The sequence below is a fragment of the Haemaphysalis longicornis genome, unplaced genomic scaffold (genome assembly GCF_048455015.1).
Source record: "Haemaphysalis longicornis isolate Haplotype H1 unplaced genomic scaffold, Haemaphysalis longicornis Haplotype H1 scaffold_227, whole genome shotgun sequence".
In the NCBI taxonomy this organism is placed as follows: Eukaryota; Metazoa; Arthropoda; class Arachnida; order Ixodida; family Ixodidae; genus Haemaphysalis; species Haemaphysalis longicornis.
This window is the reverse complement of record NW_027526304.1, coordinates 217,010-242,307: the sequence shown is the minus strand read 5'-3', so window position 1 is coordinate 242,307 and position 25,298 is coordinate 217,010. Positions and strand designations below refer to the sequence as shown.

At 47.6% G+C, this 25,298-nt stretch overlaps 1 protein-coding gene across 1 annotated transcript in view; it reads right to left on the bottom strand.

Moving 5' to 3' along the window:
• LOC144172484 (4-pyridoxate dehydrogenase-like) overlaps positions 1–25,298 on the bottom strand; it is a 201,435-nt gene that overhangs the window by 54,201 nt on the left and 121,936 nt on the right. The window contains exon 8 of the mRNA XM_077701179.1: positions 2,409–2,560. Within this exon, the coding sequence (XP_077557305.1) occupies positions 2,409–2,560 (152 nt within the window). The remainder of the gene's footprint in view (positions 1–2,408; positions 2,561–25,298) is intronic.

Sequence of the window (25,298 nt, the reverse complement as noted above, 5' to 3'; positions counted from 1 at the left end):
CCGTCGCCAGGCCGCAAATAAGTACACAAGGACATAATATAATATGAAATAAAGAAAACGTCATGAAATGATGCATAATTGCCACAAATTGTTGAAAACTCAATCCAGAGTGTCATTAGAGGCATAGGCTACGGCGCACTCCCTCGACTACTTTCGGCATCAATGCCGAGCTGAAAGTGAAAGTGGTCAAGAAGGGGCGCCACAGCCCCTCTGGTGAATCACTGCTCCGCACTTCGAAAGCTTTCACGTTGAGTGGGACTGCTTTTATTTTTGGACTTGGACCGCTGCATTTGTGCTCGTTAACGACATAGGGCACTCTTAATTTGTCTGACGTAAGCTAGAATTCAGTATTAAATTATTTGTACAAAGCATTTGCACTTTTATAGGCTAGTCGAACTTTGATGGTGGTGGTGGTGGGGGTTCTTGTGTGGGAACAGGCGGGCTTAGCCTGGCTGGATATGCCGACAATTGCTCCGCCCAAGCTCCTCATAATTATCCAATGGTAGTGTCCTTTCACCACGAGTTTGCCAGTTCCATCTCCTGAAAGAAGCTAAGTAGAAGGCGCAACACGTCTTTGCCCAGCATCCAATGTCCCCTTGGAAAGACAATGTGGTCCAGAGGGCTGTCTAAGGCTGCCAGCTTTCGAATCGCTGAGAGCATTGCAGTCCGTTCGACATCATGCTCTGGGCAATGCATTACGTAATAGTGCACATCCCCGATCACTGCACATGACGAATACAGCGGCGATCGCACGTGGCCCACTTTGAATAGCCATGGTGTGGTCTTCGCTGAGCCCGTTCGGATGCGGTATAGGAATGTTGCCTCCAATCCAGTAAGTCCGTTTGTGACGCAAGGCTTGGGATAGGGATTTCTCAAGGACTTGAAATGTTCGACGACTGTTCGCTTGAAGTCGTTCAAGTGGTTGGCGGTAACTTTGACATTCGGTGTAAATTGCAGCTCATTCCGTGCCATCTGATTAGCGGTCTCATTGCCCTTGACGGCAACATGGGATGGAATCCATTGAAACCGCACATGAAAACACTTGCTGCTGAGTTCTTGCACAAGCCGTAAGGAACACTGACAGTCCCTTTTAGTGGGGATCCCGTGCTGCAAACGTTGTAGTGATGTCCAAGTTGCCTGGGCAGCACGCCTGGAAAATGTGGTGTCCTCCACCGAATCCGAGTGCATTGCCACCACGGCTGTTGAGGAAACTTAAGTCATATAAGCCGCAGGAAGTTTTAATTGTGAATTTTGATGTAAAACTGATGAATAAGGCAATTTCTGCTGTGTAGATGTTGAATCTACAGTCCTTGCTGAACGTTCTGGATAAACAAAGTTCGCGGGTGGGTGGTAGAGGAAGAGAACAAGGTACACGATGAGGTTTCAGAGTGCTGGCTCAAGGCAATGAAAGCGTCTGAGAACGACTTAAACCATCGATATGAGGGACCACGTTTGGATTTTACTGAGACGAGATAAAATAACGGCCAAATATAGAACTTGTTTTTATCAATCATAAATCAACGCCGACGTGATTTAAACGGGTATGTTGAAACAACCACTGGCCTGCGCACACAAACAATGGATGTGCCCCGCTACAACAGCAGAACCCTTAACCCTGCCACACTTTAAGTTCAAATACATCAGTAAAGGCGTAATTTCCCACTTAGCACTACAAACTTCGAAAAAGAATGACTTAAAATGAATTACTACAATTTTCCTGCGCCCTTGCGCCACCTTGCTCAACTTCGATACACCTTGAATCCAGCATTACCTTAGATGGTAGGATTTGAGCTCTGCAGGCATTGAACGCGAGCTTTCCCGCGCGCTTGGTCTTTTTTTTTTTTGCAGTTTAATAGATATGTATCTCTTCCAAAGCTGCATGGAATAGGTGATGCTGAACTTTTTTTCTTCTCTTCCAATGCTGCAAAAGTCGCGAAGTGATCGCCCACGACCTCTTGTGATTGTAGCTTGTCGGAAGTCGCTTGAGGCGATCCCGAAATTGTCAAACTAGCTTCTGCGACCAAGGCCTCGCTGGCCCCTTGTGATTGGGGCTGCTCGGGAGTCGAGTGCAAAGGTGCCGACATCTTCAAAAGGTCAAAACGACGCACTGAAACAACTCATCGGGTGCGTAAACGGTAAGATAGCGTGCCCGAGTGCAGAGCAAGGATGGCCCTTGTACCAAGTTAACAGAGTTGTCACAACTTTCGGCAAGTGACAGCCAATGGGAAGCGACCGCCCATAGAATATGAGAAAAATTATTCGGCCGGTGCTGGCAGAATAGACACTGCGGCTTCAGTACGCTGAATGTGGAGACAGGTTCATTTGCCATGTCGTACTTGCTTCAGTGTTAAAAAACGTGCGCCAAATGTTTAGCCACGATGCTTAGTTCTAATCCAAGAATTACTTACCTCATCAGACACGTACGCTGATTGTGCAAACTCTGGGCTGGGAAACAAGGCTGTAAGTGCTAATGCAATGTCAGGGGTCTTTGGTGAAGTTTCGTTCGTTAAACTGTCGGTAAACAAAAAGGCCTCGTATGCGCCGGGTAGGGTGAGCAGGCCTGCAATGTGCATAGAGTAATATTTATACACGTAGAGGATATTCCCACAATCCAAAAAAGTGCATCTTATTTAACCAAGTAGCACAATGTCTTACCACATCCTGCAAGGTTGGCGCCAATTTGTTTTGTATGAATTGCCTCTATTCATCATTCATCAACATTTAACCATAAAATAAGCGGAATTTCAGGTATTTCAACCATGCCGTTTCTTTGTCCAATATCCAGAATAAAGTTGGTTTCAAAGTTAGCAGCCTAACAAAACGCGAAGAAATAATTTTCCGAAACTACCGTATTTGAAACAAAGCTAGCCCTAATTGCTTAAAGGAGCCATGAAGAGAAAACAAAAGTTTGTTTTATTCGAGAGATTAGGTGTTTCATAGTACCCTAAGCGCTTTGCCGGAAGCAAATGATGCTTTATTCAATGAGAAATAAGGCAATTTAAGCCAAAATTTTAAATCTCCCGCTGAATTGCACATTTCGTGACGTGAACAATGGCGTCATACGAGCCGGTCCATGAAACAGATACTTAGTATGTCGACTCCATATAGCACCCACACGCGGGAATCAAACATGAACCGGAACTCGTGCCGAAACCGAGACGGCGGCCATTTTAAAAATACTAGTAAAACCTAGTGCACCCGCAGCCCTGGGCATGGAATCGCCTTATCGGGAGAACAAAACTCTCGCCGAGAAGCTCGGGCTTGCATTTTGGAACCTCACACCACTCGAACGCTCAATGCTTCTAAGTGCACGAGCGGCAGGAGTTGTGGGATACGCGGATGGACCGGAAAGCGACCATTCCGCGATAGCCACAACAGACGAACGCCCAGCCGACGGCACCGCTGCCTGGTCAGCCTCGTCGCGACGGACGAATACAGACTGGTACGTATGTGCCGTATTTTTATTACGGTTAATAATAGTTCAATTTCACTAGCAGTATCGCTTATGCCAGTTGGTCTGTGTCGTGTATGGAAAGCCGTTCGCGCGAGCTCTCTGCTCCGACTAGAAAGATACGAGCGTCAATGCGCGGTGTGTACGGCTTTTTTTCCCCAAGGTCAGAGCGCTATGACGGCGATTGGACGAAGTCGGCGACGAGCGCCAGCATGTCCCAGGAGTGAGCTAATGTAAGGGTCTCTGCCGCAATCACTTCCTCGGAATGAAGCGAGCACAACCGTACTTCCTTTAGCTCTCTTTCTCCTCCCTTTGCAAAGTTCACAAAACGTAGCCACTTGCTTCGCCGAGGTTCATCGTTGGGCAGCACATGAAAGGAGATCTCCTCACCGGCGGTGATGTTGCACTCTCTCGACGATTTGCCCGTACTACATGGGAATTTCAAAACACAGCAACGAAATTTCAGTGTAAAGTACTCGAACAAACTGAAGTTTTCAGTGGTTGTAAACTGGAAACGAGCTCCTAACAACAGCAGCAAGACAACATCATTCCGAAACTTCTGCGACGACTGTCACTATCTCGTCACTTCTTGCTGTTTTTTACTCCCCTCGTTTCTATTTTTACCTTTGCTGGTTGGCGATATGACGGCCAACCTCCTGTGAAGGGATTACGATACCAAGCAAGGTCGCGGCTGTGCGTGCTGGAACGGTTCGTTGGCCCCGAAGAGCCTCTAACCCGAAAATTCGTCTGCGCGACGGTGGCAACGGCGAGATGTCGAGTTCGGCTGGCGGTTGTTTCGTACGCATTGGCATACATGCTTGCGTGTTTATTCGGAACTTCAACCGTTTACTCCACCGTTCGTAGTGTCATAAAAGGAATGTGCAGTATGTTTAACGGGGATATAGCTCACTATGCAAACTGGTAAGCCCTGCCTAACTTGCGTTTGCTTTTGCCGGCCTCCGCCAATCGCAGAGCATTCTCGTGTGACATCATAGGTTCTGTTGCGGGAAATGAGCTGGTGGGTCGCATGGTTATTCCCTTTTTTCATAATTATGTAGCTTATTTGAGTGAAATTTGTGTTAAAAGTGGTGTCAGTATGGTTCTAACGAGGCAATCTTTCGAATGAACCAAACTTGTGTTTTCTCTTCATGGCTCCTTTAAGTATGATCAACAATTAGCAGTTTTTTATATGATCATCTAAAGTTTTCCTTCAACCACATAAAATTTTAATTTATGTCGTTACATGAAAATGCTATATTTCACGTATTTACAATAATTACAGAATGGATGAACACGGCGCCAATATCCAGAAGGTGCTGCCGGTGGCAGTTCCTCTGATTTGTTGTCGTCCTTCATAGCCTGCTGCCACCACCAGTCCTTGCCTTCTTTATTTTTTATTCACGGTGCGCGACGGAGCCAATCTCTCATTTCCAATGATCTCTGCCTGAGTGTTCGTAGGCATATACAGAGCATCTCCTTCGTGGACTTGAAGCCCAACTTTCCTTACTAACACTGAGAAATTGAAATGGAACAAAGCACAGATACTAAAAAGGGGAGCTAAGCTTAAGGGAATGGCGATTTTTATTTTCGAAGACTTTTCGCGGTAAATTAGGGATGCAAGAAAGAAGCTCTGAGAGAGTGGAAAACAGAATCGGTTGACTAAGAAAAAAGTGTCGTTGGCGTTTGATAAATATACATTAATAAGCAATATTATATGTGGGACGCTGTCAAAAATGAAAGAGTACTGATTAAAAAAAACGACCTAAACCTAAGCCACCCCATAACGAGGTGGCACGCCCAGTCACTGTTAACGCCAGACTCTTGAACAATGCCCCTTTTCATGGACCTAGCAAGTATGATCACAGGAACGATCAACCGCCATTCAGCAACAGAAACAAAAACCAACACCTTATTAAAGTAAATGCCCGAAGCATTGTAAATAAAACGACCTCCCTGAAATCAATTTACTCGAACATGAACCGCACGCCACTGTAATTGCTGAAACGTGGTTCGGAAACGACATAAGGGATGATACCATATTCCCACCGAACTACAAAGTTTTCCCCAAAGACCGTGCCTTCAGGGGTGGCGGTGTGGCGGTCAAACAACAGATTAAAGCACTATTGTTGGACGATATTGCCGACTTGGAGTGCTTGTGATTTAAGTTATCTTGTTGGGGTCAGTGGTTTATTTTATACGTGGTTTACCGCCCTCTTGACACACCCCCTGAATACTTAAGCAAACGTGAGCTACATATGACTCAATATCACAAACATAAAATTATTCTTAAGGGTGACTTCTATCTACCAACTATTAACTAGGAATTGATGCACGCTGGTCACCAGAATGATGAGCACGGTAACATTATGTTCAGTATTATGTTCACTCAGGATTTGGCCCAGCTGTTTCGCTAACCAACCCGTGTTCAAAGTTCCTGCAGTTCAGTTTTAAATCTGATATTTTTCAGTAGTCGTACGTCAAGCGATATATCGTGTCTGTCAAAGCCGGATTATCTGACCACTATGTTGTGGGCCTTTCTATTACACTTTTGAAGCGTAGTATTAACAAACGCTGTCAAGTGCGGTCTTTCAAAGACTCATCCCGTTTAGACGGCGCGTCCAAATTGATTACCAAATTGATCTTGTTGATTTTGACAAATATGACGTATGCGCTCTCTGGACACGGTTTAAGAACATGTGTGAACACTATTTGGCTAAATTTTTCCAAAGTCGAAAAAAAAATCAACAAACAGACCCCCTGGATAACGCGTAGTATTACAGACTTGAAACGTAAAATTAAACGTTTAAAATAGAAGCGTGCGGGTTCGGGTAAAATCGGACCGCTGCAGGCTAGCCCCGCACAAGCTGTGCGTTCTTCTAATGATTATTATTTCCAAACAACTCTCCAGAATTTCATACAAAATGACCCAGATAAACTTTGGTACCACTTGCCTGATAAAAAAAGCCTGCATCTGAAATGCTAGTAAATTACTCTATTGTTACGGACAAACAGGTTTTAGCTGAGTATTTCAATATATTTCAAAAGGACGTAGAATGAGGCTAGTCGGTGGTTCTTCATGTTCAATTGCGCTAAGTATACATACGAACGGACACTAACGGACAGGAACGGGGCGCATTTCAATATATACTTCCATAGTGTGTTTTCTAGCCTAAGTGTGTCCCCATCAGATGTTCTATTCTTTCACTCGACCGAGGCCAATTTTGTTTCCTACCCGGGTGTATTTTCTATGTTCTTAAAACTGAAAACGAAGAAATCATGCGCTCCTGATAATATTTCATACACCTTTCTTTGCCGACATGCTGAAGTGATCGCGAAATATGTTGTGATTAAATTCTGTTTATCTTTGAGGTCTTCAAAACTCCCTAGTGACTGGAAGGCTGCCCGAGTTGCACCGGTATTTAAAAAAAGGTAACCGCCTGCTTTTTGAAAATTATTATCTAATATCCTTAACATCATCATGCTATAAATTCATTGAGCATATAATCGCAAATTATATCACCGAATATCCAGAAAATAATACCATCTTAACTGATTCGCAACATGGTTTCTGAATCGGTTTTCTACTGTGACTGAATTAGAGCACTGCACGGGCCCGCGCAGGACCGAAAGCCCGAGCCCGACCCGGCCGCGTATTCCCAAACCATATCCCGTAGGGGCCCAGGCCGACCACACCCCCTAAGCAGGGGCGCAGCCAATGAGGTTAAAAAAATCGCAATTTTTTAACCTCCTTGGACGCAGCACCGTGACGTCTCTACCTATATGTGCACGACTTCATGCGAGGTGGATTTTTTCTTTTTTCCCCTCCCCTCGTTTCAGCTGCTTTGCGGGCGGCCGATGGTTTCGCTCCGTGGGTGGGGCTGGCCTGCGGCGCTGGGGAAGCTGACGCACATGTGATAGAAGTTAACCTTTTGTACCTGAGCCCCTGATCTCTCCGCGCTCTTCTTGCGCGCCTGCAAGTTGACGCTGACCTCCGATCGTGTTCCTAGATAAGCGCTCGGCTCAGTGCTCGAAGTGCGCGCGCGCGGATGGACGCTTTCACGTACATGTGGCAATTATACACGTTCCGGAAAGCAAACACCCTCATTAAAGCTCATTCTACAGCACACAGAAGGGTATACAATTGAGTTGCGTGCTCTTTCACTATATACACACCTCAAAACAAGATTCGGTGCTGCAGGTAAGGATTACAAGGAAGGCAGCCAATTACCGTGGCGACCAGTACATCAACCAGTCGTGACGAAGGGCCTGAAAAGAGCCGAAGCCTGTCTGCTCCACCGCGTAAGAACAGACTCAGCCCGTACACCAGCTTGGCTACATAAAATCAACATTGTTTCATCCCCTTTGTGCCCCTCGTGCAGTGTGACTGGTGACATTGATCACTTCATTATGAACTGCTCCAAAACCAACCCTGAGCGGACGAACTTTTTTCGTGATCTCCAGAAGTTAGGAGTGCCCCATGCTACATCGGAGGACATTATTTTTCCTAGGGACCACTGGATTGTGCGAAGAGAAGTGTCTCATCTCCTACTCGGATTCTTGCAGTCCATAGGACTAAGTGAGGTGTGGTGACATAGCGTGTCTGTTATTTTAGGACTAAGTGATGTGTTATGACTTTGAGAGATTTGATATGGTATTGGGGACGATTAGGCGGAGCAATTGCCGGCAGCTATGCAAGGCTAAGTCCGCCTTATTCAACAATACTTACTACTACTACTACTACCATGACTACATTTACAAACTGTCCTACGCTTCTACCACATGTGCGTCAGCTTCCCCAGCGCCGCAAGCCAGCCCCGCCCACGGAGCGAAACCATCGGCCGCCTGCAAAGCAGCCGAAACGAGGGGAGGGGAAAAAAAGAAAAAAAGTCCATCTCGCATGAAGTCGCGCACATATAGGTAGAGACGACACGGTGCTGCGTCCAAGGAGGTTAAAAAATTGAAATTTTTTCAACCTCTTTGGCTGCGCCCCTGTTTAGAGGGTGTGGTCGGCCTGGGCCCCTACGGGATATTGTTTGGAAATACGCGACCCGGCCCGCTGGCCGGGCCGGGCCGCCCGAATTCGATTATCGGGGGGCCCGGGCCGGGCTCGCGCTCAATGCCGCGGGCCCGGGCTGGGCTCGGGCTCGACGCAATGGGCCAGGGCCGGGCTCGGGCTTGAATTCATAGGCACGGCCTCTTAATAGGTACGACGTGAAGTGTAGGAAAGAGCATCAAAATGAATATTCTTGGTTTATTGTTGCGCACTTCTTCCTGTTATTCGTACGCATTGTTTTAAAAACGTGTTTTTCTATATCTGATGGTGATTATACCGCAATTTTAAGGACATTTCTTGTACTGCATCAAGATTTTATATTTTGGTGTATAACATACCATAGATACGATTACGAGGAATGCCCAAGAGGGGAATGAATTAATTCAGATATCCTGGAGCTTTGCACCCATGTCTATGTATGTACACGTGTGTTTTAGATGTCGCACCAATCAAAATGCGGCTGCCGTGCCGGGAATCAAACTCGTGTGCCAGAGAAACACCACCGCTTAATTAACCACGGCAGGTGAAGTATTTCAACGCGCGTACATAGTCGTTGATTCAAATGCGGATAAAAAAATTTCAGCAATACCAACTTGTGGCCTAGACAACCACGTGAAGTTGCCAAGAGTCCGGTAATCAAAGGTGATGGTGTCTCTCGTGCAAGAATACGAGCTATTATTACGCCGATGTGGCGTGAACTGCAGACGGTGAAAGCTAAACTACGTGCACTTTTAAACCATTATTTGTTGCGTTTCAGTTCATGACGTGCTTGTACAGACTAGATGCTCCGTCTGATCACCCGGAGTAAACTAAACAATCTTGCTTCAGCGACAAAGACCGGGCTTGGTCAACCACGCGCGGGCCATCCCTAGGCCAAAAAAAATAAGTTACCGGGCCGGGCCTGGGCTGGAGATGGCGGGCCCGGGCCGGGCTCGGGTCAGGCTCACTTATGAATGCCCAGGCCCGGACCGGGCTGGGGCTAGGTGTTACGGGCCCGGGTTGGGCTCGGGGTTCGCGAAGCGGGCTCGGGCTGGGCTCGGGCCTTAAAATCAGGACCGTGGAGTGCTCTAGACTGAATGGCTTACTATAGGTCATACCTTTGCGTCAACTCAAGATAAAAGCGGTCAAATTGATGTGATATTTTTGGATTTTAGCAAAGCGTTCGACAGGGTTCTTCATAACAGCCTAATACTATTATTAAACAATATTGGTTTTCCTCGCATCTAGGTTTGCTGGGTTATTGATTATTTAAAAAAACCAAAATGAGTACGTTGAATTCGGGGTTCAACGGTCAGGCTGCCTGTCGGTCACTGAGGAGCGCAAGGGAGTGTTTTAGGACGGCTGCGGTTCCTGCCTTATATAAATGACATTTTACGAGTGATATCTTCATCCGTGCAAATTCGACTGTTTGCCCACAATTGTGTTTTGTATAGTGAAATTATTTGCCCTGAAATGAACATGACCTTAATGACAATTTCTTAAATGTTTTTCAGTGGTGCAGTCGCAGGGGAATGGCTTTGAACTTAGATAAAACTGTGTATATGTGCATAACCCGGAAGAAAAATCCACTTCCGTATAGTTCTGCACTAAATAATATACACTAAATTATACACTAAATTAATTTATACACTAAAAAAATAAAAACCTGTACAGAAAGTTTCTGCGTTCAAATATTTAGGAGTAACACTCACAAGTAATTAAATCTAGGAATCAACATATCGACAATATTTCCGCCTGCACCTTCCGTAAACTGTCTTTCTTACGACATAAATAAAAAAACGCTTTTCAGATATGAAACTCCTGGTCTACGAATAAATAATCCGACTAAAGTTCACTTCACTTTATTACCCTAAAGAGCCCCTAGAGGGGCAATATGCACGCATAATATGAGACCCGTTCACACAGAAAAACGTCAATAAACTGGAAAGAATCCAAAGAAGAGCTGTAAGGTATCGCACTTTCCAGCAACGGTGGCCGCGCCGCGCGCCTTCTTTCCGAAGCTGTTTGTAGATGACAGGCGTCCCGGGCGAAGGCCGCCGGAGAGTTCGGAAACGTGGGGATTGAGAACGCAAAACCAGAGCAATCGGATGTTCTGCATCAATTTCGAAACTCACGACTGCTCACAGAAGGCGAGGCTGTGTACGAGGCGAAACACGTCGGCAATGATTTGGGGTAATGGGGAGTTTTCGAATAGGAGAACCGAGTGTTGGGGGCCCCAAAGAAGTTAGGGGAACCCAAACGCAACACGCGCGCGCGCGACGGGGGGGTCTTCAACAGCTCGCAGCCGGCTTCGGATGTACGTAATCGAATGTTGGGAACTTTAGGCTTAGCGTCGCGGCAGATATTTCATCCCCGCTATCGTTACAGTTGCGAATGACAGTCCCTAACGCAACTTTTCACCGCACTGTCACCCCCCTTCTCGTGTGATCAAGATGCCTGCCACTGCCTCGGCCGAGACTAGCGCGCAGATATCGCCACCCTTCGGCCACTCACCACACCGCGCGTTCGGCCTGCGCCGCTGGGACCGACCTCCGCGGCCGGTCGGCGTAAATCGCGACAGGTATTTGAGCATCGCTTTGAAAACCACAGCTGATGACACTACCTAACACAATTTTTCATCACACTAACACCCACTTTCACCAATCTAGCTGGAACTTCTTTTCCACTACTTGTGTGATTTTAAAGAGCGGCGACAAGTTATTTGTTGCTGCCGCGGTCTGCGTCGGTTTGAGCCACTGATCTCCCGCACCGTCGGCCGTGTGGGCAGGCACGGCGGGTGCGTGTGCTTCTGCGAGCAGTATACTCTTGACGATTTCCTGCTTTATACATTTCTTGCAAACAAGGGTAATCTAGAAACTTAACTTGGCGATCGTCGTAGTCCACATTGTTGATCGGGGAAACAAGCCGCTGCTTACGCTTCGGTTGCATACGTCATACACCACCACGCTCATATTGTTTGCGGATAATGTACCCATTTGATACGGTTAATACGTCCCCGTGAGGTCAAACTGCGCTTTACGCACTGAGAATTAACTTCAAATGACGGAAATTAACACGAAAATACTTTCAGAACGCGCTTCCCAAGCGAAGTGCCACTCGCTGCAAGCCAACTACGCAGCAAGATTGGAACGGTGACCCTACAAGTGACGTCAAAACGATCGCAGCGCCGGCCTCCCCAGTGGTGGGCCTCGCGGCCAATAGGAATCGCTCAGTGCCGGGAAAATCCAGCGTTCATACCTTTCCTCGAAATAAAAAAGGCCGAAAGATTTGGATAACTATGATCCGCATTGAAAAATGTGTCAGGAACACAATGGGGTTTGCACTAGTCACTTTACGAAAGCTGACTTCTTCTGGAGCAATAGCCGTAAGTTTAGTTCGCTCTCTTGTTATTGATGTGGTGTTTTTCGTGCAAGTTGAGTGTGTCCTTTATAATAGATGGACTGCAGCCACTGAAACCGCGGTTGAAAGGTGCCGTGCCGCCACGTAATATTTCTATGCGCCGGCACGAGAAGAAAGTGAAACCAAGAATCAACAGGAGAGCGTCATGTTTCTTTTATTAACGTACTGGTTTATTTTAATAAATGCTGCATTCCAGTGGCATTTTGTGCTTTGTTGGGTTGTTTTGCTTAGTTCTCTTTTTAGCATTATGTGGGATTACTGTTTTGAACTTGCTGCTTTTTTGTCTTTCTCAAAGCCCTTACAGGAATGGGCGGTGTATGTATTTGTAATAAATAAGTAAACTTGTTACTGCGGCATCGCCATTTCCTACAGCGCGCTGAAAGCACAGCCCAGCTGATGTAACAGGACCTGCCGTAGAGGCGTCAGCCTTTGATATTTAGTTTCGGTATTTTATAATTATCTGTAACCTGCATAAACGCCGTTGGATCTTTCGTTGCAAAAACAGCCCACAAAATTATAATTTACTCGCATTATTCGCACTTAACCCGATGCAATTGCGCAAGTGGCAATAACAAAACGCTGTGTTCGGTTGCGTCCACCGAGCTCTGCTTGACGCGTAATAAATATTCGTGAAGTGTGCTTGAACAATAAAGCAAGCATGGATGGAAGTGTAGCATCCTTTATAGAACCTGCAGTGCCAACAAAGGTTCACGCAGTGTGGTTGGCTGGGGACGCCATTCGGTTGCAAGCACAATCCCTCGATGCTCAGCACGTCATCGCTGGCCTACCTGATGTCGAAAACACTGTGTGACTGGCATTATAAACTGCTTCGCCTCGATAAAGTACCTTCGTGTCTAATCGGCAAGGGAATAGTGGCCTGAAGATAATGAACTCGTATCGGCTTATTCTTCCAGACGCGCGCGTTTACGCGACGTCCGATCATCGTCCCGTCCTCCATTTTGGATCCCCCGTCGCGCCACCTATATTCACTGGAAAAGGCGAATATAACTACGTTTCGTCTAACTGATTCACCGTTTGGTGTAATTAGAGGTAATGGCATTGAATCATTTGATTCACGACGGAAGACATTTAGGCTTGATTATCTTTCCCTCCTTCTTCAGAGACAAACAGCACTAGACCCGACAGAGTACCGACACCCATATCGAAAAGACATGCGAGACACCATCATCCCGCAACCCTAACACCTTATTTTGCACTCACAGATACATTTCAATTTTCTTTTTTTCCACGCACAGTGGAAGAATGGACCTTCCTAAAATACTCTCTATAAGGATTCACCTTGGTTGTTCTGCTAACTGTGTATTGTTTGGGTCTGTAAACCTGTTCTTGTATGTCAAATTCTTTCCTTTTTTATTTCTGCCTGACTTGAGTGCCTGAATATGTACTTTTTACTTGTATCGTGCCCACCTGCTTGGACCTGCGAAGGTCTCCAGTACGCAATAAATGAAATGAAATTAATAAAGCGAAAGTTTCTAAGTGGGACCGAGGCGCGTCCTGTCAAAAAACTGATGCATGTCCTCATACAGAATTTGGTCGACCTAAAAGGTCTGATAAGATCTCTCGACACACGGCACCCTCATGAAACAGGTCTTCCATTGTGTCCAACTGTTACTGGAAAATCGCGAAAAAGAATTTGTTACTCCAGATTTGTTACTCTTAACGCATCGAGCGTGAAGAGCGTAAACATAGCATACCTTTATCTCATAAACCACGTATCGGCGTACATTTAGTTGGTCCGTAGACGCGTTTGCTTAGTGCGCGAAAAAATCGCCCCATGGGTTTGTTTTTTCCTCACGATTTGGGTCTTTCCAGATTTTACGATCGATTGGACGCACTTTCAGCGAAGGTCGGACGCACTTTCAGCTTTGGCGCTTCTCTCAACTTTCTTTAGGACGGCACGGTAATTTGTGTCGTATTTTAGGCTGTTTGCCGATGATCATGCTTTACATCAAGTAATAACGAACGACACCGGTGTGTCTGTCCAGCATTCCGAATTCACTAAGATTTCTTCGTGGTAAAGGTGCTGATTGTTGAAACTTGAAATTTCTAAAGCAAAGTAACTTGTGTTTTCCGTGTCAATAGTTCTGATTTTGCAGGCATTACTTCCGTTCTCAATAGCAAGTCCTTATTCATGGTTTCCTCCTACCGTTGCCTTGGTATAAATTTGAGTTTCTATCGTACGTGCGATATGAACATTGAAGTGCAGCACAGCTAACCGCACACTTGTATATCCGCTCCGAAATTTTTCTTCTGCGCCGTTTCCACTTGTAAGCTTCACATGTAAGCTGCTTACAGCTTGAATATACCTGCTACATTTGGGATCCCGCTACCGTGTCCTTAATTAAAGCTCTATAAGCACATACATTTTTTCCCTTGTTTTAGTTTTTCCGAAATGACACATACACTTGAATTGCCTGTTCTCGCGTCGAATCGCAACTGCCTTTGTTTATGCGCGGCTGATAATATTTAGCCAACATATAATTTTATCAAGCATGAGTTATTTTCTTTTCCTGCACTCGCAATATCACACATTGATTATCAATGCAATCTTCAAATTCCGCTAATCCGTAGTAATGCCAATTTGACTGGCTTTCTCCGTACTAGCAGCTACTGGAACCATCTGCTCGCCTAAAACACTGCTATCTTCAGAAGTGGTAGTAAAGTTCAGCTCGTTCGGTAGGAGTGCGAAAGCCCCTGGCGAAACGCAGGTAAAAGGAAATGTTTATTTACAAGTACTAAGTATTTACAAGCATTACGTTGAAGCCGACGCAACATCACATGAAAACTGAGTACGATTAAACTGCGCCGTAGCGTACGAGGGAATCACGGCACGATCCGAAGGGCGAGGCCAATAAGTCCAAAAGGTACCAAGCCCCCCGCACGATTGGTGAAAAAATTAGTGGAGTTCTTGTGAAACAATCACAGGAGCCAGTTAGCACCACCTCCCTTCCGCCCCCCCTTCCCCCGCTTGCTCACAGCTGAGCAAGCTGAGGAGGCTATAACCGAAACCTATAGAGCATTGGGCAGCTCCGACGCCGGGAACGCATCATAGACGACAGGCATGCTCTGCCATAAACACTACTACTTTATTCCCCCATGCCAGGTGCAAAATCAAGCAAGCCATGATAAGAACACCTGACCACAACGAAGTTATTTCTGGGCTTGTGATGCTAAGAGGAGCAATCCTGCGCGTGCTCGAGATCGCTAGGATATCAAGCTCAAAGCCTTAAGCGTAGATCAAGCACAATGACCCCGACAAGGGGGCCGCCCCTTGACATCAAGAGGGGTACTTCGTCAAACTTCTCCCAGCAAAACATCCGGAAGTCTCCATACAACCATGCAGATTCACTCGGAAGAGCTTCCGTCTCTTCTTTGCGACCAACACAGACAAGGAGGAAGATTCCTGAAAGCGGCGTCTTCGAGAAGGAAGAAGAAGGTGGCATGGCCTGGATGCCCCCAAAACGGGGCCCTGTGTGCATCCAAATGCAGTTAGTTCCTCTGGTGGTAATAAGCATCCGCCACAGGCTCAAAGGTAGAAGATAACCATTATGCCCACATCATTTTTCTTCCAGGAGCCATAACGACAAAATAGTAGTTTGTTTCATTCGAACAATCGCCTTCTCGGAATAACGCTTATACAAAAGTTAACGCAAACTTCCCTCCAATAGGACTATATCGAGAAAAACTGAGGAAAACAGACAGGCGATACAGTGGCTACTTTCAACCCCTAGTATTAGGCGCAATAAAGCAAACCGCTTTAATTGGCTCATACCTTCAATATTAAACAAAAATTAGGCAACGACTATAAGTTTTCAGAGACAACCAATTGAAATTACAATTAAGTGCATCTTCTTTTTGTAGCACTAAGAACTGTGGGATAAACAACACAAGTTCCAAACGAACATGTCGGCATGTACGCAGGCGCACCGCAGAGAGAATTACCAACGGCCGCCTTTCGAAACCCCGCCATCGACGTGCAGGCAGTTTCGGTGAGCAATGGTACGGGGGGCCAACGAATGACGCCTCGCTGTTCTAGCTCGACCGCGACCTTGCAAGGAATTAGTCATAGTTTATGCCTAGTAGCAACCTGTTTGACACCAAAATTCGTCATATTTTTTGCCTCGAGTAAAACGCTACTGTCCTCGGCACGTATGACCCGACACCGACCAGTGGGTAACAATCATAATCATCATCATGATCAAGATCATCATCATCACCAGCCTACTCTGGTCCACGTCAGGATAAAGGCCTCGCCCATTGACCTCCAACTGCTCCTTTCCTGGGCTGCTCGGGTCCACAGTTTACCACCGAATATCTTTATTTATTCCCTCCAACAGATTACTGGCCTGGCCCTTCTTCGAGAGCCATTTCTTGGTATTCACTTTGTTACCCTAGTTGTCCACCGGTTTTCGGTTCGCCTCACTACATGGCCAGCCCAAGTCCATTTATTTTTCTTTATTTGAACTATGCTATCCTCTACTCTAGTTTGTTCTCTGATCCAGCTAGCTCGTTTGCTGTCCCTGAGTGTTACTCCTAACATTATTAGTTCCGTGACACGTTGAGCCCACCTAGGTTTCCCTTCTAGTTTTTTAGTGAGGCGCCAAGATTCAGCTCCATACGTCATAACAGGTAGTGTTCCCTGGTTGTAGATTTTTCTTTTGACTGACAGAGGTAGCTTACTTTTCATTATTTGGGAGTGCTTGCCTAGCGTTCCCCAACCCATACCTATCTACGCCGTATCTCTCTTCCATGGTTGGGGTCAGCACTAACCATCTGTCCGAGGTAGTTGTATTCCTTTACTTCTTCCAGAGTTCCGTTTCCTAAGCTGAAGCGGTCGATTTTTGCATGCTTATTTCTCAGTACTTTAGATTTCTTCATATTTATTTTTAGCCCCATGACCATGCTTTATGACTGTAGTTCCCCAAGAATTGTTTCCATCTATTCTGCAGTCTCACTGAGCAATACTATGTTGTACACAAACCTCAAATTGCTCAAGCATTCTCCAGGGATATTCTGCGCCTTAAGTATTTCTAGACCTGCTGGTGAGTGCTCTAGGCGTTCCCGCTGTGAGGAGAGGTGCTCCTCGATGAGCTCCGCAGCAGTATTGTAGACCCCAAGAATATTAAGCCGGGCAGTGGAAGCATGCTGAGGTAGCTGCGGAGCCGCCCTGTATGCTCTACGAATGAGGCAGTTGATTTTAGTGAGCTCCGTTTTGCTTGCGCGAACATAGGGCGAGGTATAAAGGAGCCTATTAATGAAAAATGGCTGTACGAGGCTGAGTCTGTCTTTCTCGCCCAGACCTCGGTTTCGATTGGACACCCTTCTGATAAGTGCTATCAGTTGGTCTACTTGGGAACTTAATTGTCTTGTGAGTTCCGAATTGGTTCGATTTTGTTGAATAACGAGGCCTAACACCTTGAGTTTTGGGACCTGAGGAACGGGGTGACCCTATACAAAAATTTCGAACTTAGAGGTTGCAAAGATTGTCCTTTTGCGAGGGAGAATGAGAAGCCCTGATTTTGTGGAAGAGCACATGAGACCTGCCATATTAGCTTGATTTGAGCCCATGTGTGCGCCAGCCTGAAGGGTGCTTTCGATGTGTGCGTCGCTACCCCCCGCGACCCAGTGCGTAATATCTTCAGATGCAAACTAAAATGGAGATTTGGGATTTGTTTCAATTCATGTGCTAGTGGAAGGAGAGCCGGATTGAAGAGGAGGGCGAAATAACGGCTGCTTGCGGAGTGCCTCTGTTTGCGAGAATAAATGGACCATCCTCATTGTGACCAAGCCGTATTGTTGCGGTACGCGCCGTCAAAAATGCTCTGACGTAGTTACAGGTACAGTGTCCAGGATTAATAGATGCCAGGCCAGTAAGGATAGCAACGCGTGTCACTGTGTCAAAGGCGTTTTTTTAGGTCTAAGGCAGCAGTGCTGTAGTGTCTACCTTGCTAGTCGGCTGGATGACCTCATTCGATAACTGCAGCAAGATATCTTGAGTGGATAGTTTTGGGCGAAACCCTACCATTTCACACGGCAGCGCATTGGTTTTGTTTATATGTTGAGTAATTCGAGCTAGTATGATATGCTCGAGCACTTTGCCAACAGAGGATGTTAATGAAATTGGTCTAAGGTTTTCTAAGGCGATGGGCTTGCCTGGCTTTGGGATAAAATATATTTTTGCTGACCATTCTTTAGGTAGTTCGCCCATACGCCAAAAATAATTGTAGTAGGCTGTTAAATCTGCGATAGTTGAATCATCCAGATTGCGGAGCATCTTGTTAGTTATTGAATCCGGGCCCGGCACTAAGCCTGGTCTGACGTTTTGGATAGCATTCCTAACTTCTGCCCCGTTTTATGTCTTCATCTAGAGATGTGTTTTCTGGGCCATGATAGCCTGGGAGAGTTGCTCGTTCGCCCTCCGGAATATAAATTGTACGAGGCTTATTAATGAGATTTGACACGGAGCCGGGAGTTTTGTGAATGAGCTTCTGTATGTGATGAAATTGATCTGTCTTGTTTTCTAGGGGATTAAGAAGGGGTAAAAGAAGAACCCATGTTTTCTTTATACTGAGTGCTCCTTTTTGTTTATCACTGATATCATGCCATTGCGCTTGAGCTAGTTGTTTCGTGTATTGCTGTATTGTTATTTCTAAATCCTCAATCTTTCGTCGAAGGGTTGTGTTGTGCTTGTTTCGCCTCCACCGTTTTTGCATGCTGCGGTAGGCTTGCCAGAGGTGCTGGAGTCTTGAATCAACCAGGCAGGATGGTAATTCTGGGTTTACTCGGTTGCTGGCTGCACGGGTGTCTTTGATTATCGTTTGAGTCCAAGCCTCTATGTTTACTGTTGTGTACACGTAATCGTTAGCTTTCTGTGTTCTAATTTTGCGGAATTTATTCCAGTTTGTAATGTATGTGTGTTTGGGTGGTGTTACTAGTTGCACGGTAGCAATCTCGGTCTGAATGAAGTGATCATTGCCTTATGTGTGCGGCGTGCATACCCAGTGTGCTTGTGTGATCCCGGCTGTATGTGTGATCTGGTGTAGTGTCACGCTGAACACTAGTGCCTATTCTTCTGGCCATGTTTGGGTCGGATTCAGTTGTGAGGTGGCACTTCTGAATTTGTTCCCACAGCAGTCTGCCCTTTTTTTGTAGTGTACGGGTATCCCCAGGCAGTATGCGGTGCATTGAAGTCACCTACTACAATGATTAGATTGCTGTTTGCGTTCCTTTTAACTGCGGCAAAAAGAGAACCGGATCTGTGATGATGAGGTCGCGGGCTGCTGTAGATATTTAGGATGAAATAACTGGGATCTGTATTACGGCGAGCAAAAAAACTAACCAGATCATGTGGGATTTCAAGTTCATTGAGCTGGATAAGCTTTGCTGTAAGATTCCGTTGCACGAGCATGGCTGTAGGGGATGATTTAGAACCATGAAGGCCTTTATAACATGGCAATTTAACTCCTGTCCCCGCTTCTTGTAAGGTGATTATGTCGGGAGCTCTCGTTTGTGATTGAATATGTAGCATTAGGGCATCTCGCTTGCGCTTGTGTCCCCTGCAGTTCCACTGTCACACGCGTAGCATGTTATGGGCTTTGGTTTGGGTCATGCGATGGATCAACCATGGGTTGTGGTATTGCTTGAGGAGCTACCAAGACGCCCAAGGCTGTCGCCAGCTCTGCGATGGTTTTGGGTGGTCCACCTCGTACCGACTCTATCGTGGTCTGCATAGTGGCCTGGTTCGTCAGAAGTGTCTGATGAAGGTGAATGTATTCGGCCTTTTGCTCGGCTAGAGCGCTTTGACATTGTCTTTCAACCGCGACCAGTCTGCCCTCTGTGGGATCTGGTCCCTCGTCCGACGGCACTGCTGTCTGAATGGCCTGGTGCAGGAGGCATGTTCCATCCCGGAAAATATCCGAGAGCACCTTATCGTTCGTCCTCTGCCCAGGCATATGCATCCGGTTTACAACGCCCCACGAGGACTCTCAAGGGTTCGAGCCCTCGCCCCACAGCTACCCATCCTGCCCGATTTTGTCTACGCAGATGCCGCAGAATACAGACATCAAAATGCCTACGCGGTGGCAGTTATCTCGCATCCGCACTCCACCCTAATTAATGCAATAACTATCCGCACTGATTCTTCAACTAAAGCGGAAGAGAGACAGCAATCGCTCTGGCTTTTACTTGTAGGCCACAACCTAGGACAATAATCTCCGGTCGAAACTGGCTATTGAAAATTTTGCACGAGGCAATATCTCCTCGGATGCGCTCCAAATTCTCCAGCAAAATCCAGCCACTGCCTCTGTGGCACTCGTCTGGGTCCCTGCTCATGCAGGGCTAGAGGAGAATGAGGTGGCACACATGCTGGCACGAGAGCTTACACACCGGACCGGCATGAACCCCTTCCCCCAACATGGCACCAGGTCCACAAGAGACAAGCTGATAAGTTTCAACGACATCACACAGCACTAACATCTCTCCCGTCGTCTCTACCCACCAGCCCATGCATCTCTTCCACAACATAAAGTACGAACAGGGAGACTTTTCAAACGGGAGCCTTCCCAACGAGATTCCTTCTCCATCACATTCACCCGTCATAATTCCCCTCTCCTGACTGTCCCCTTTGTGGTGTGTATGCATCACTCATCCATTGCATGTGGGAATGCCCTCAAGACCCCTTCCTCCAAATCACCAGCAGCGAGCAGTGGGAGGAGGCGCTGGGCAGCTCCGACCTGGCCAACTAAGAGCTCTTGGTTGAACTAGCTGCTTTAATCGCCACCAGCCTGGTGGCCACCCCGTTTCTCTTACCCATCTGTTCCTAAAAAAGTTTCTCTCTCTCTCTCTCTCAAGTATTCTCCAGTTATCCTTAATCAAATGTTTTCTCGGCCAAGCTTATTAAAACATCCATGGCTTTACCGATGCGCAAACAAACGAGGACGAAGAAAGAACCAACACGAACTCACGGTGTTACTTATTAAAACCCCTCCAGACATGCTGTGACTGGTTTTGGCGAGATGTTATCTTCCCGTCTTACGGCCTTCTGGATCAAGAATTTATCGCTTCGCCTGTGGAGGGTTATCGTTCGCATGCACATTCCTTATAAGTATATATATATATATATATATATATATATATATATATATATATATATATATATATATATATATATCTTCCAATGGTGTTTAATTCGATCAGTTGTCCAAGCAAGAGGCGAGGAAGAGCAGTCTCTTCAAAAAACGGCGAAGCCAGAGATAACCTTGCAAGACGCACAGACAGACACTGATGATGACCGTTACAGGTCCTCAGCACATACCCGCGCGTAGATTGGCCATGGTTCCGCACATACAGTTCCCTGCTCCAATTGTTCATTACAATCACCCCCCACCGAAGAAGGAGCCATCCTGGTGATTTACGGCGAGTCCAGGACGAGAGGGTCGTAGTATCGCTTTAAGCGGCTGACATGAACAGTTTCGCGACCACGACGGCGGAGATCGGCTGACGGAGTTAACGGTTCAACCACGTAGTTTACAGGTGATGGAGAACTGATGACACGGTAAGGGCCGTGGTATTTGCAAAGCAGCTTCGTAGAAAGACCTGGCGTTGTACAAGGTATCCACTGCCAAACTAGATCACCAGCATGAAAACTGGGCGAGGAGTGGCTCTGGTCATGATGCTGCTTCTGACGACCCTGGTCATTTGCCGTAAACGAACGGGCAAGCTGTCGGCATTCCTCGGCATGATGCCTCACTTCGGAAAGATGGCGGCGTTCGGAAGCGTCAGGGCTGTATGGTAGGATAGTGTCCATGGTACAAGAAGGTTCGCGGCCGTAAAGTAAAAAGAAAGGTGAAAAACGCGTTGTGCTCTGTACCGCCGTGTTGTATGCGTACGTCACAAAGGGGAGTACCACGTCCCAGTTCGAATGGTCCGAAGCGATGTACATCGCAAGCATGTACGGTTGAACCCAACGTACGGTTGAACCTTTCGGCGAGCCCGTTCGTTTGCGGATGATATGCGGTCGTGGTGCGATGCACAATGTTGCATTCGGTCAGAAGCGCTTTAACAGCCTCAGAGAGGAATACCCGCCCCCGGTCACTGAGCAGTTCCCGGGGTGCACCATGGCGTAGAACAAGGGAACGGACGATAAATCCCCCGACGTCGCGCGCAGCGGCAGCGGGCAACGCGGCTGTTTCAGCGCAGCGCGTGAGGTGATCTACAGCCACGATGATCCAGCGATTGCCAGAAGGGGTGTGTGGTAAAGGGCCGTAGAGGTCGATACCGGCTCGCTCGAATGGACGAACGGGGCACGGCAAGGGCTGCAGCGTGCCAGCTGGCTTCTGAGCAGGTGTCTTGCGTTGTTGACACTCGGGGCATGCGCGAACGTACTTGCGCACGAAGGCGTACATTCCCCTCCAGTAATACCTGTGGCGCAGCCTAGTATAAGTCTTCAGGACTCCTGCATGGGCGCTCTGCGGATCCGCATGGTGGGCGAAACACACCTCTTTTCGTAAGCTACGTGGCACCACTAGCAACCACTTCCGACCGTCTGACATGTAGTTCCGGCGGTAGAGGAGGTTGTCTCGAATAGAGAAGTGGGCAGCTTGGCGACGGATGGACCTAGACGGAATTCGTTTTGATGCTGGCGACAAGAAGTCAACGATTGCAGCAATCCATGGATCCTTCCTTTGTTGGGAGGCCATGTCTGTGAGGGTCAGCGATGACAATAGGGGATCCATGGCGTCGATGCATGTAGCATCAACAGGCACAGGGGAGCGCGAGAGTGCGTCGGCATCAGAATGCTTGCGTCCAGACCGATAGATAACACGAATGTCATATTCTTGTAAGCGGAGGGCCCAACGGGCCAGTCCTCCCGTGGGATCCTTTAGGGACGACAACCAACACAGGGGGTGATGCTCGGTGACAACGTCGAAGGGCCGGCCGTAAAGGTAGGGGCGAAACTTTGTAAGGGCCCAAATTATCGCCAGGCATTCTTTTTCAGTGACGCTATAGTTGCGCTCAGCCTTGGTGAGAGTTCTGCTCGCATACGCAACGGCATTTTCGTCGCAGTCGGGCTTGCGCTGAACGAGCACGGCACCGATACCAACACCACTGGCATCCGTGTGCACTGCAGTAGGAGCGCTGGGATCGTAGTGGCGGAGAATAGGTGGTGAGGTTAGTAGACGTCGCAGGGATGTGAAGGCGTCGTCACACTCAGAAGACCACGCGGATAGACTGTTGTCGCCGTTGAGCAGCCGCGTGAGTGGGGCGACGATGGAAGCAAAATTGCGAACGAAGCGCCGGAAATAAGAGCATAGCCCTATGAAGCTGCGGAGGGTCTTCATTGAATTGGGCTTGGGAAAGTTGGCAACGGCACGCAGTTTTTCGGGATCGGGTGACACGCCGTCTTTCGAAACAACGTGGCCCAGGATGGTTAGTTTACGTGCACCAAAACGGCACTTCTTGAGATTGAGCTGTAGTCCAGCTGCAGTGAGACAGCTCAGTACTTGGTGCAAACGAGCAAGATGTGTTTCGAAGTCAGGAGAGAACACAACGACATAATCTAAGTAGCAGAGGCAAATATGCCATTTGAGGCCGCGCAAGATGTTGTCCATCATTCTCTCAAAGGTGGCTGGCGCGTTGCATAGCCCAAAGGACATGACGTTGAATTCAAAAAGCCCATCGGGGGTCACAAACGCCGTTTTGGGCCGGTCACACTCAGCCACAGGCACCTGCCAGTAGCCGGAGCGCAAGTCTAGGGAGGAAAAGAATTCGGCACCGTGAAGATAATCGATAGCGTCATCGATCCGAGGTAAGGGATAAACGTCTTTACGGGTAATCTTGTTAAGGCGTCGATAGTCGACACAGAACCTTAGGGACCCATCTTTTTTTGTAACCAAAACTACTGGCGACGACCAGGGGCTTTGTGACGGAAGAATGACGTCGCGTTGCAGCATGTCTTTGACGTGTTCATTAATAATCCCGCGTAGTGACGCCGACACTCTGTTAGGTCGCTGCCTCAAAGGTGCGTGCGTCCCAGTGTCGATATGGTGGACTACCGTTGACGTTCTACCCAGGGGAGCTTGTTGACAGTCAAATGAGGAACGGAACGCGTGCAAAAGGTTCAGTAGCTGCTTGCGCTGGGTAGAATCCAAAGCGGTGTCGAGAGACTTCGTGAACACGTCGTCGGATAGAAGCTGGTCGGTGAGACGGGATGACGTCAGGGCGGTTAGCGGCAGGGTAGGCGCGTCATTGCAAATGTCGAAGCTGAAAATGGAGGAGGTAGGTTCAATTTGGCCAATCGACTCGCTGCGAAGCAGACTGACAGGGTTGTCTGTGAGGTTGGTAATAAACATCGTGGTGTGTTCAGCACGCAGCGTAAGGACGGCCAACGGACGAAATAAATGCTTTCGGCGAACAAAAAGGTCGGATGGCGTAAATAGAACAGGGCCATCCGGCAGGGTGCCACAAGAAAGAGCAACTAACACTGAACTTCGCGGCGGAATATCGACGTCTTCGGAAAGTACGAGTTTTGTGTCACCAGAGACGTCACACTGTGGAAGAAGTTCCAGTTCAGCTCGGGCACAGTCGATAACAGCGTGATGACATCAGAGGAAATCCCAGCCAAGGATGACATCATGGGAGCACGAAGATAAGACAACAAATTCAATGGGATAGCAGGTGCCTTGAATACTCACTCGAGCAGTACAGGCTGCTATCGGGAACACGTGTGCTGCACTCGCAGTCAGAAGCGAAAGTCCAGAAAGCGGCGTCATTACTTTTTTCAGCGAGCGGCAGAGTGTAGCACTTATAACAGATATGGCGGCACCGGTGTCGACTAGAGCGAGGGCAGGGACTCCTTCAACAACTACATCTATAACGTTCGGTGGATAGGCACGAGGACTTTGAATTTTCGCTGAGTACGCAGTTCGTGCCTCTGGAACTGCGCGTATTAGTTTCCCACTTCCTGAGGAGCAGGCTGACGGCGCATAGGCGACAAGGAGCGGCGGCGGGGAGAAGGCGATCGGCGACTGATGAACGTCGGCTGGTCGGGCTCAAATGACGTTGGGGAAGGCCTCGAGGATACGCGATGCTGAACGTGCCTAGGAGTGTATCCTGGAGTGTTGAAAACCTCAGGATGCGGCACCACACGGCGGCAGTAACGGGCGACATGTCCGGCGTATCCACAAGAGTAGCATATAGGGGGATTGTCCGGCCTGCACCACGGATTGGATTGCTGCGCGACCACTTGCACTGGACGTTGAAATTGGGAGACTTGCTGATAGCTGGACGGCACAGTCACTGGGATGGTTGGTTCGAACGAATGGGTAAACGGTCTGGGTGGCTGTGTGACACATTCAGCATACGTCAGGGGACCGG